Source organism: Nerophis lumbriciformis, linkage group LG04 (assembly GCF_033978685.3).
Source record: "Nerophis lumbriciformis linkage group LG04, RoL_Nlum_v2.1, whole genome shotgun sequence".
In the NCBI taxonomy this organism is placed as follows: domain Eukaryota; kingdom Metazoa; phylum Chordata; class Actinopteri; order Syngnathiformes; family Syngnathidae; genus Nerophis; species Nerophis lumbriciformis.
In genome coordinates this window covers 36,377,501-36,390,688 of record NC_084551.2, presented here as the reverse complement: position 1 = coordinate 36,390,688, position 13,188 = coordinate 36,377,501, and the positions used below count along the sequence as shown (strand labels likewise).

At 38.1% G+C, this 13,188-nt stretch overlaps 1 protein-coding gene across 5 annotated transcripts in view; it reads left to right on the top strand.

Moving 5' to 3' along the window:
- Positions 1-13,188, top strand: part of kif13a (kinesin family member 13A) — a 111,592-nt gene that overhangs the window by 40,573 nt on the left and 57,831 nt on the right. For all 5 annotated transcript variants that reach the window (XM_061953888.1, XM_061953896.1, XM_061953903.1 and 2 more), the window contains exons 4-7: positions 1,004-1,064; positions 3,826-3,918; positions 4,059-4,239; positions 6,710-6,797. In XM_061953888.1, the coding sequence (XP_061809872.1) occupies positions 1,004-1,064; positions 3,826-3,918; positions 4,059-4,239; positions 6,710-6,797 (423 nt within the window). The remainder of the gene's footprint in view (positions 1-1,003; positions 1,065-3,825; positions 3,919-4,058; positions 4,240-6,709; positions 6,798-13,188) is intronic.

Genomic DNA, 13,188 nt, shown 5'->3' with positions numbered 1-13,188 from the left:
AAGAGCACTACTTCCAGGGTTTACCATTACTAAAACAAATGTATGGTTTCCAGTGGTTGATGTGAAAAGGCTTTGTTGTGTAATCAGAATGTTTTTATTTAATGCAGTCTAGTCTTCAGGCTACAGCGAGACAGTTTGACTGCACAGCTCTTGTTAGCAAAGCAGCTCTAATTGAGAGTGATGGCACTTTTTGTTCCTTTCAATGGCACCAACTCACTTTGACTGAAGTCACAAGAAGTGCGGTCCTGCTTTTTAAAGTGTTCACTCATCCCTCTGCTTCCTGTGCTGACTGTGCAAACGTGGCCAATAATCCCTATCATGACTCGTCATGTGTCAGGTAATTTGAGGTTTTGAGCAGGAAAGTTGGTCGTCTGTCAGACAGGTTTTTATGTAAAATTATGTTGGCGTTGTAGACCCACAATCACACTGAGAGGCGTATCATCAATAAAGTCACAGTATTATAATTTTGTATAAATAACTATAAACCGTATGCAGTTACAGATGCTGTTTTCAATGTGCCAAAACAAGTATTATTTCCCAGAGAGCATCTCTTTGTGTCACTCGTGCAGAGCTCATGCAGGTGCCTCTCGGATACAAAGCAAGGGGTCTCTTCTGCCCAATTCTGTGTTGTGAAACCCGGCAATGAGGGCCGAGAGCCAGCATGCACCGCCGGGAAGCGCCCCGTCCCCGTTTCCTTGGAGACGAGGGTCACTGAGTGCTGGAATTTCTTGGGGGAGCACTGACCCTGATTTATGAATTCATTTAGCTGCAGCCACTATGACAAAACAGTGAACAGTGGATTTGTCTTAATGAGCATTACTGTGAACAATACGCTAGACTGCATCTAACTTTCGCAGACAAGCTCTATCCTGCTGATTTACATGCATGGCGCAGCTCAATAAGCCTGTTTTTTTGTGCCCTGTAAGAAAAACAAAGGATCAGGTTTTGTTGGACTGTAGGTGTGCAAAGTGTGTTTACCATCACTTTGCTGTCTTCTCTGCAGGTGTTCGCCTTCGACCACTGTTTCTGGTCCATGGATGAGTCCAACGTTCCCAAATATGCTGGTGAGTCACACGCGCTAACTACTCACTCGTCACCAAGCACATCCTGGACAAATAATTAAGTTGCTTTGTGCCAGTGAACCTTTTTTGGGATTCCATGACTAAACATCATGAGTGATTATACAAATACAATAAACAAGCTCTCTGTCTTTATACTGTATGATGAAAGCAGTCCTTGGTAAACAAATTTAGTGCAAAACTACAATGCTCACTATAGGGCCAATAATGATTTTAATATTTATTTCTTTGTGGCGGTGGGTTGTGTGGAGGTATATGACATCATTGCCTAATTTGTGCATGTCATTTTATAGACGCTGCGGGAGACAAAAAGTAAGCAAAAAACATAAAAAGGAAAACAATAATTGTGTGTTTGGAAATGAGGGCTGTCAAAAGATGATAAAAAAAACAAAAGCCTTACTTATCTCAATCATCAATCAATCAACGTTTATTTATATAGCCCTAAATCACAAGTGTCTCAAAGGGCTGCACAAGCCACAACGACATCCTCGGTACAGAGCCCACATAAGGGCAAGGAAAAACTCACCCCAGTGGGACGTCGATTTGAATGACTATGAGAAACCTTGGAGAGGACCGCATATGTGGATAACCCCCCCCCCCCCCCCCCCCCCCCCCCCCCCTCTGTGGTACTTATGTTGGCAAAATTGTTGTCCACTGTTTGTTGTCGATGTACTGGTAGCGTGTTTTTCTTTTAGATGGTATTTCAAACTTGTTTAGATAATTCAGTGCCTAAGGAATTATGCAAATAGGCAAACTACATTGTTATTTTAAAGTACCGTGGGGGTGTATTTTGAAACTAACTTTGCCTCCGAGCACACCGGTCGCAGTCTCCTCAGTCATCTTTGTACTGGCGTATGCATTGACCTGATCAATGATCGTATCACAATCCATGCCGCCTTTCAGGTAACCAACATAAAGTAAAGAAGCATTTGCGGTAAAAATAAATTGTGTGATTAATCTGTGTTTATACATGATTCATGAGATCATTTTGTGTGATTAATTGCATGCATAAGGGCAATAACTTTTAAAACCCTTTTAGGAAATGTGACCGTATTTTTCGGCCTATAGAGCACATCGGTATATAAGCCGCACCCACTAAATTCCAGAAGAAAAAATATTTTCCCATATATTAGCCGCACCGGACTATAAGCCTAAAAATGTTGGTCTTACTTAAAAATGCATGTAGTTGTATTCAGTGTTAAAAAATATTATATGGCTCTCACGGAAATACATTTTAAAATATTTGGCTTTCACGGCTCTCTCAGCCAAAAAGGTTCTCGACCCCTGCTGTAGACATTCACCCGGAAGCACCTGCAGTGAGCGAACTCGTCCTAAAAGATGGCGCCATAACACAAACAATAACACACCTTTGCATGTGTTGTATGAAAACTATTTGCATTATGGCCGTCAGCAAAGAAAAATCTATAAATTAGCCGCATTGTTTTATGAGCCAAAGGATTCAAAGCGTTGGAAAAAAACAGCAGCTTATAGTCCGGGATTTACAGTAATTGCATTTCTTCTGTCACTTCTTTTTGTGTTTTTTTTTACATCACCGTGCCGTGAGTGCTTTAAGATGTGGGATGATTCCACAGCAGCCCTGGCTGCTCATTAAGAACAACAATACGTGCTTTCATGTCTCCAAAAGTGTCCAAATAAACCAGAAAAAGTTGCTAGATTGGTACTGAGTCCTTGGGTTCTGAAAACTTGTTAAATATAGCGACAAAGTCACTAAGTTGCCAACACTAATCCCGCCTGCTACATCTTCTTATTCTCTGGCAGACCATTGTGCGTATGAGGTGTGTCAAGAAGCAGAGTTACGATGAAAAGCTACATTGACAGGCTGTCCCATTATCATGTGTTTTTGATTGATTGATTGAAACTTTTATTAGTAGATTGCACAGTACAGTACATATTCCGTACAATTGACCACTAAATGATAACACCCGAATACGTTTTTCAACTTGTTTAAATCGCGGTCCACATTAATCAATTCATGGTTACTCAGTTAGGGCGAACAGGTAGCGCCACATCTACTTGTGGCGTTCCAAATTTAGTTGCAAAAATAAATAAATGTACGGGAAACATAACTTGTTTTACGCTTTGATGAATGGAATGTTTCGTAATTTTCTGGACAGGTAATTCAAATGCAAAAGTGTTTTAAAGTGAGTACAACTTGGAAGTCAACGAGTGTCTCAGAAACACAACATCATTTTAGGTTAACCATCAGTCCACCCAACAAAAAGTAACAACCTCTATGGTGCACTTGTTTCTATTTACTTTGCCCCTTGATTATTAATATTCTACTAGTTTGCCAATTTCCCTAATGAATGCAGCACAGAACACTAACAATTATATAACATCTCTATAAAATAGGTACATTTTCATAATCATTGTGTCTATTTTGGTAGCCACACTTGTTTTGTGATGGAAATGTAATAGATTCATGTGCCGAAATGACAATCTGACCACCGAGGGGGTCGCCTCAAGCCGCCAAGCCACGGCTTTATTTAGCTTATTAAACAGCTGTTCTATTCAAAGAAGTAGCACGACACAAGAGACTGCCTTGCACGGGCCAAATATTTTCAACATGACTAAGTAAGAATTGGTCTCTTCTATTCAGTTTGTGTTTGTTAATTTCTTGTTTGACATTCTACTGTTTTCTATTTTTGACACACTAACTCAAAGATGCAAACCAAGCTTGTGTGTTTACCTTCATCCCCATGGCGACTGCTTCTTTGTCTAAAAGGTCAAGAGGTGGTGTTCAAGTGCCTTGGAGAGGGAATACTTGAAAATGCATTCCAGGGATATAATGCTTGCATATTTGCCTATGGACAAACAGGTAATTCTTGAACAAATGATGTTCCTCATGAATTTATACATCAATGCAGATCCAACGTTCATGATGGCTTCTACAACAGATGTTTTCATAAAATTTGAATCAGATGCAAACAATTTTAGCAATTTCTGCTGTCGTCGTAGGTTCTGGCAAGTCATTTTCCATGATGGGGAACGGGGAGCAGCCGGGTTTGATCCCTCGACTCTGCTGCTCGCTTTTCGAGAGGGTCCAGAGAGAATCAAACGAGGCCCATACTTTTAAAGTGGAAGTGTCCTACATGGAAATCTATAACGAGAAGGTCCGCGATCTACTGGATCCCAAAGGGTGAGTCCAACAGGTGGTCTTTGGTCTTAGTAAACAACACACACATGACCTGAATCTGCCCCATGAAGTCAGTGAGGTAATGCTGTGGAGTTGGAGTGACAAACACACACAAGCACACACACACACGCATGCACACACAGCTGCTTGCACAAACTGCTGTGTGTCATTTTTCCTCATTCATTCCAACTCCATCATGAGCAGTGGCCTCGCTGGTTGCTCCCACTTTGGCTGTTAGTTGCCTGACTCAGGCAGTGGCAGAGCCAAAGAGGGAGCATACTAAGCCTCTTCCATTTCCCACAGTTGATTGCTTTACTATTTACACTTGGAGTCTTCAGGGTGCTGCCATTGTTATTGTGACTTGTCTCACAATTGTGTCTCCATTCAAGATGCATAGATGGACTTCCCCCAAATTTGAATCGAGGAGTTTGAGGGGCATTGTCCTTTTTGAAACCAAAGACCATAATTTGTGTGAGCAACACTGCGGTGCTCCAGGTGTTTTCCACTGCACCTCACAGATTGATTTTAATTTGAACTAAACTATGAAAATATGACTGATTCTCCAAAAACATTTAGCTCCACCTGAGATGGGCATAAGTACGCAATTCTACACCAAAATTCATCTGTTTATTATTATTTCTGCTTAATCTTATTCTTCCGTAGTGTTTTTTTGACGCCCCCATTCTTCCACATTTTTCATCCGATTTCAACCATTTCGGCTTCAAAATGTTCAGCATATTCAGGACACGTGTGATCGTCATCACCAAAATTCCCGGATTTCTAAGAATTCTCAGTTTTCCATTCAAAATAAATGGGCCATTTTTCAAACGTCCACCATTCCCACATTTTTCAACCGATTCAAACCCTTCCACCTTCAACCCATTTTACTCATCCTGGAAATTCAATTAAGTTGAAAAAAAGAATCCACCCTTTTTTTCCAGCTACTCCTTCCACATTTTTTCCACCCTCAAAGCATTCCTCTCAGACCAAAAACTAAGTTGGTTTTTAAACATTAAAAATTCCTGGTTTACCCATAATTTCAAGATTCCATGATACCAATTCCCAATTAAAAATGGTTACTACTTCAACATTGCTCGACCGATTCAAACAATTCCAACACCAACAAATTCAGCTCATTCAGGGCATTCAAACTATTTATTATTATCAAAAAAATTCCCGCTTTTCACAAAATTCCTAAATTTCCAGGAAATTCCAATTAAAATAAATGGGACATTTTTCAAAGTTTCACAATTTCCAAATTGTTCATCCTATTCAAACCATTCTACTATCAACACATTCCGCACATCCTGGACATTCAAACTAACACTTTCCCAGGTTCCAAACCAAATTCTGGTTTTCCGGAAATTTCTGGAATTCTGTAACACTAATTCTCAAATATAAATTGTCACTACTTACACATTTCTCAACTGATTCAAACAATTCCACCATCAACACATCCCACTCATCCTATACATTCATGCTATAAATCACGGCAGAAAAGGTTTTGAGCCCCGTGCACAGTATGTGTGTGTGTGTATCTACAACAATTAGCAGTGGGAAGTTCACGTCATCACTGCAGTATCACTGCACGTGCAGCAGGGGCTCGATTACGAGAATAGAAACAGGAAACTTGGTGACTGTTAACCTGAGTAGCTGACTATCAACAGCGTTGGATATTCTTTCTGAGCTTATCGGATTTCATCTCAACAACCAAGTGGCAGGAAGCCAATACGAAAATATATTTCATGCATGTCATTGTTTTGGAGGTAAACAAGAAAAAAAGAGGCACCTCTAAGGGAAATATGTATTAAATTAAAGTACAATGTGGAAATCAATATTTTTTAATCTATAAATTGGCCAGCACAACTGAGTTTTCTGTAATAGAATGTTGTTGATTATTCTATGTAGCGTGTAGTCAAATTCTATGGCTCATGCAGAAAAACAATAAAAGCTTGTCAAAATAAAACAATAGAATACTTAAGTGATAAATACACATGTTTTATAATAAGCCGAATGTAAAAAAAAAAACCTGTCAAATCTTGTCTAATTTGTGAGAAATACTTGGTGTGTTTGCAGGTTCAGGCACTAAAATGTTAAATCGCGATTCCACTGGATTGCACATCTGGAAGCAATTTACATCGATCATCTACAGTTTGTACTATATTTGCAGTACACTGTATGTTCAGACTCCTATATTTTGTCATATCTCATTACATCAGGATGTTATCATACTTCTTTGTATTGTGTACTGATAAGATCCTAAATTTGAATGGGACTTGTATGTTAGTTTCAGTAGTCATAATGTCTTCTTTTTCAGAAAGGAAAAGTGTTTATTTAAAATGTATCTCAGTCTAATGAGATGTTAAATGTGAAAGTGATTGTTCCAAAGAAAATGGCTACAGAGAGGAAGGAAATCAAACGAAATTTCCACTCGTTTCACTGACGAATCCTTTTCCTCACCCTTATTTTCAAGGAGCCGGCAGTCTCTGAAGGTTCGGGAACACAAAGTCCTGGGTCCATACGTGGATGGTTTGTCTCAGCTGGCAGTGACCAACTTTGAGGTGTGTCTTTCAAGATGATGCAAAAACCCTTAGATTTCTCAAATGCACAGAAATCATTTATAGCACGAAGCACAAATACACCAATTCTAACAAAGTGAGCCCCTAATGACACATATTAAGGGAATGTGGAATGCACTCGTGTGGTTTTGTGCGGATTGTATGCCAAGCATTGGCGGGGTTTCCCTTAATTAGGTTTAAACATCTCCACCCTGTTTCTTTGGGCTCTTTTTGCCTGATATTAATGCAGTAGTTTTCCTAAAAGCTCAGCCCTCTGCCTGCCATGACCCGGCTGTACAGCATGTGAACACTGGAACTCTTTCCATTTTCCCCACAATTCTTTAAAACCGATGAATGGCGTCAGCGTTGCCAGTAATCACTGTGCAAAATTAATAATACACAGACGTTGAATAATAAGCATTGGTTTTACAACATATTCTTCTGGTATGTACAACAAAGACTTGGTTGGTCCTCTGTATTGCAGGCAAGTAACATTTCCTCGAACGCGGAAATCAGATTTTTTAAATATTTATTTTTGCGTCAAAAAATATCAAAATATCAATTGCGCATTTTTTTTAACGAAATATCAATACAATTTGATTAAAATTTGCTGAAAGCTCGCTTCAACCACAGGTACTTGCTGTTCCTCTTGCCTAAATGCCACACTGAGTTGCAGGACGGGGAGAGGATCAGGAGCACCAAAACAAGCTTGTCTCCAAGCCACGTTGACGGCTGTCCACTTTGCTGCTAATCATATTTGGATGATTACAATCCAAACACTGTTATTTCCAAACCAGTTGTAGTTTTAGAGTATTTATTAGTAGCCAGCGAGAAGGTTTTTTTTTTTTTGACAGATGGTAACCCAAGGTCACCCCACCAGAAGTATATTACCCGATAAGCATGGCTACAGGATAGAGTTGCCAAATGGGAAATATTTTCTGAGTTGTTTGCATGCATGTTACAGAATTTACATTACATTTTCAATGATAATAGTTTAAGTAAATTATCTGCTAAAAAACAAAAAATGTGTGATACATTACATGGCACATGTAAGTGTCAAAAAACAAGCCAAAATATGTTGGTTGAAGAGAATAAATCTAAAGGTAAAATATAGTGTAGAAATGCACCCATTTGCAGGAAATGTAGTCTTGATTTTCTAAATGTTCTTTTAAAGTGTGCGTGGCTGGACTTTGTGCTGATAGAAATGTTCCTCATTTTTCTCAAAGGTTGTTCACATCTCTGGTTTTGTCCTACTGTATATAGCGACTTAAATACTTTTTAAATAGGCATTTCCAAATCAACATTTTTGGCCTCATATCCAATCCGATTTCATGTCCCGATCCGATACTTTGACAATAAAAAATAGAACTGAAAATGTGGTATTGCATGTAACTAAATTAAACACAATAACACATTTTTATAAAGCTTGTCTTCCTAAATTTAGAATTTGCGAAAATTGTTGTAAATCCGATGATGTATTTCATTTGTGGTATTCAATGATACCCATGATTGGAAAAAAAAAAAAAAGTAGCTAGTGCATAATAACTAAACAAAAGCAAAAACTACCACAGTATACCTCAACTTACATATTATATTTTACAGACTATAGAGCGCATCAGTATTTAAGCCTCACCCACCAAATTTTAGAAGATTTTTTTTTTACATATATTAACTGCACCAGACTATAAGCCGCAGATATATACGTTGTGAAATTAGCTATTTGTAAATGTTTATTTACATACGTTAATTGTTTCCAAATGTTGGCTGCAGCACGGCAGTAAAACAGCGGATTAAACAAGACAGAAGTCATCGTCATAAACCCATTAGCTGCGGAAATTAGCTCTCCAATCAGCTAAACACTCAAAAACTCCACGGTGACGCTTTGTTGAATTTACGAAACTAAAACAATACAAAAAATGCCATTGTAAGGTAATAATACTAACATGGACACTTGTAAACGTGTTAGCATATTCGGTAATGCCAACGGCGCTAGCTTGATTACATTACGATAGCACGCACAAATATGCATGAAAACACTCCTACAGACATCACATATGGGACAGTTTAGTAGGTACGAATAGTTTTAGTTACATTGTAAAACCTACAAACGTTGCTTGGAGTGATGAATGAAGAATATTTTCGAGCAGAAATGCTATGGACGGTTATACTTCCAGTTCAAGGCACGAAACATGAAGTTTTTCAACTCACAGCATCTGCAGTTAGCGAACTTGTTCAAAAGATGGCGCCATAGGACAAACAGTAACACACCTTTTAAGTGTCTCTGCAAATTTTTTATGAAAAGTGTTTGTTGAATACAAAACATTATTGCTTAGAGTGAAGACAAACCCATAAATTAGCCGTAACGTTTTAAAAGCGCAAGAATCAAAGCATTGGAAAAAAGTAACGGCTTATAGTTCGGAAAATACGGTACTTAATAGACAGATTTGGCGGGATTCCCTGTGGCATTTGCTATGCTAACTAATTATGGAGATGCTGGTATCTCAAATTTTAGCTGGCAACTCAAAGCTTAAACGAGCCGAGAGACAGGTCTTATCTCAAAACATTCTTAAGATGGGGTACCACTGTCTTGGCTTCCATTGAGATCATTTGGATATTGCCCTCAAAGACTTCCGCTATCCAGAGATGTTATCCGTGAGTTTGTAAACAAAAACAAAAACGACCCAAATATTATTTTGTAATAATAAGAAAATACATTTATCGATCTAATCACTTTAATATTGTTTACTTATACTATGCTAGGTATCGTTAATATCACCATGGATCGATCACCACTACTTTACATTGAAGCTTTAGAGGTTTGCTTCTTGTGGCGTCTTGCTTGGTCAGTGTGTGTGCCTGTGTGTGTGCATGTGTATGCGTGTGTGTACGTGCATGTGTGTGTGCTGGACTCGGCAGCTCATCAGTTTAATGCTGATCAATTGAAAAAGGCAAATATCAGCCTTAAATAAGATTCCACAATTGGGATCATCTTTATTTTTAAATCTAAACTAATCCCAAGTAGTTTTACTGTATGTAGTGCATTATTTACTCACTTTGCAAAGTTTATATCATTTAATTGTAGTCTTACACTTTATTTGGCCTGAAATGACTACTCTTATTTATTGTACATCATTTACTGCTCGTAATTGTCTTTAGTGTCAGAAGTGGCCATTCAGCCATAATCTGCCTTTAAAATGCCAGATTTTTTATTTATTAATTTGTTTTTTTGAATGCCAGATTTTGACTGACACTGAATCTTCATGAGATACGATGACATTTAGAGAATGTTTTGTTGTGCAGATCCAAGTATTTTTAGACCACATTCACATTTTGTGCATTCATAAAACTATTTGAGATATAATAGTACCTCCTCTTTTGTCAAAGTACTTGGCGAAAGGTTAAAGGCCTACTGAAATGCGATTTTCTTATTTAAACGGGGATAGCAGGTCCATTCTATGTGTCATACTTGATCATTTTGCGATATTGCCATATTTTTGCTGAAAGGATTTAGTAGAGAACATCGACGATAAAGTTCGCAACTTTTGGTCGCTGATAAAAAAGCCTTTCCTCTACCGGAAGTAGCAGACGAGTAGCGTGATGTCACAGGTTGTGGAGCTCCTCACATCCGCACATTGTTTACAATCATGGCCACCAGCAGCGAGAGCGATTCGGACCGAGAAAGCGACGATTTCCCCATTAATTTGAGCGAGGATGAAAGATTCGTGGATGAGGAAAGTGAGAGTGAAGGACTAGAGGGCAGTGAGAGCGATTCAGATAGGGAAGATGCTGTGAGAGGCGAGTGGGACCTGATATTCAGCTGGGAATGACTAAAACAGTAAATAAACACAAGACATATATATACTCTATTATCCACAACACAACCAGGCTTATATTTAATATGCCACATAACAAACACCTCCCCCCTCCCGTCCATATAACCCGCCAATACAACACACTCAATCCCACAGCCCAAAGTACCGTTCACCTCCCCAAAGTTCATACAGCACATATATTTCCCCAAAGTTACGTACGTGACATGCACATAGCGGCACGCACGTACGGGCAAGCGATCAAATGTTTGGAAGCGTACTCACGGTACCGTGTCTGCGTATCCAACTCAAAGTCCTCCTGGTAAGAGTCTCTGTTGTCCGAGTTCTCCACAGGCCAATAGTAAAGATTGACTGTCATCTTTCGGGAATGTAAACAACGAAACCCCGGCCGTGTTTGTGTTGCTGAAGTCGGCCGCAATACACCGCTTCCCTCCTACAGCTTTCTTCTTTGCTGTCTCCATTGTTCATTGAACACATTGCAAAAGATTCACCAACACAGATGTCCAGAATACTGTGGAATTTTGCGATGAAACAGACGACTTAATAGCTGGCCACCATGCTGTCTCAAAATGTCCTCTACAATCCGCGACGTCACGCGCTGACGTCATCATACCGAGACGTTTTCAGCAGGATATGTCGCGCGAAATTTAAAATTGCACTTTAGTAAACTAACCCGGCCGTATTGGCATGTGTTACAATGTTAAGATTTCATCATTGATATATAAAATCAGACTGCGTGGTCAGTAGTAGTGGGTTTCAGTAGGCCTTTAAAGAATATATATATATATATATATATATATGTATGTATATACGTGTGTGTGTGTATATATATATATATATATATACTGTATATATATATATATATATACTGTATATATATGTATATGTATATATATATATATATATATATATATATATATATATATATATATATATATATATATATATATATATATATATATATATATATATATATATATATATATATATATATATAATCGATTCGAATTCGAATCGTGATTCTCACGTTGTGCGATTCAGAATCGATTATCATTTTTAAAAAATCGATTTTTTTATTATTAAATTTTTAATTGTTTTATTTTATTTATTTATTTTTTATTATTAATCAATCCAACAAAACAATACACAGCAATACCATAACAATGCAATCCAATTCCAAAACCAAACCCGACCCAGCAACACTCAGAACAGCAATAAACAGAGCAATTGAGAGGAGACACAAACACGACACAGAGCAAACCAAAAGTAGTGAAACAAAAATGAATATTATCAACAACAGTATCAATATTAGTTAAAATTTCAACATAGCAGTGATTAAAAATCCCTCATTGACATTATTATCATTAGACATTTATAAAAAAATTAAAAAAAAGAACAATAGTGTCACAGTGGCTTACACTTGCATCGCATCTCATAAGCTTGACAACACACTGTGTCCAATATTTTCACAAAGATAAAATAAGTCATATTTTTGGTTCATTTAATAGTTGAAACAAAATTACATTATTGCAATCAGTTGATAAAACATTGTCCTTTACAATTATAAAAGCTTTTTACAAAAATCTACTACTCTGCTTGCATGTCGGCAGACTGGGGTAGATCCTGCTGAAATCTTATGTATTGAATGAATAGAGAATCGTTTTGAATCGGAAAAATATCATTTTTGAATCGAGAATAGTGTTGAATTGGAAAAAAAAATTGATTTAGAATCGAATCGTGACCCCAAGAATCGATATTGAATCGAATCTTGGGACACCCAAAGATTCACAGCCCTAATATACAGGTAAAAACCAGTAAATTAGAATATTTTGAAAAACTTGATTTATTTCAGTAATTGCATTCAAAAGGTGTAACTTGTACATTATATTTATTCATTGCACACAGACTGATGCATTCAAATGTTTATTTCATTTAATTTTGATTATTTGAAGTGGCAACAAATGAAAATCCAAAATTCCGTGTGTCACAAAATTAGAATATTACTTAAGGCTACCGGTAATACAAAAAAGGGATTTTTAGAAATGTTGGCCAACTGAAAAGTATGAAAATGAAAAATATGAGCATGTACAATACTCAATACTTGGTTGGAGCTCCTTTTGCCTCAATTACTGCGTTAATGCGGCGTGGCATGGAGTCGATGAGTTTCTGGCACTGCTCAGGTGTTATGAGAGCCCAGGTTGCTCTGATAGTGGCCTTCAACTCTTCTGCGTTATTGGGTCTGGCATTCTGCATCTTCCTTTTCACAATACCCCACAGATTTTCTATGGGGCTAATAGGGTCAGGGGAGTTGGCGGGCCAATTTAGAACAGAAATACCATGGTCCGTAAACCAGGCACGGGTAGATTTTGCGCTGTGTGCAGGCGCCAAGTCCTGTTGGAACTTGAAATCTCCATCTCCATAGAGCAGGTCAGCAGCAGGAAGCATGAAGTGCTCTAAAACTTGCTGGTAGACGGCTGCGTTGACCCTGGATCTCAGGAAACAGAGTGGACCGACACCAGCAGATGACATGGCACCCCAAACCATCACTGATGGTGGAAACTTTA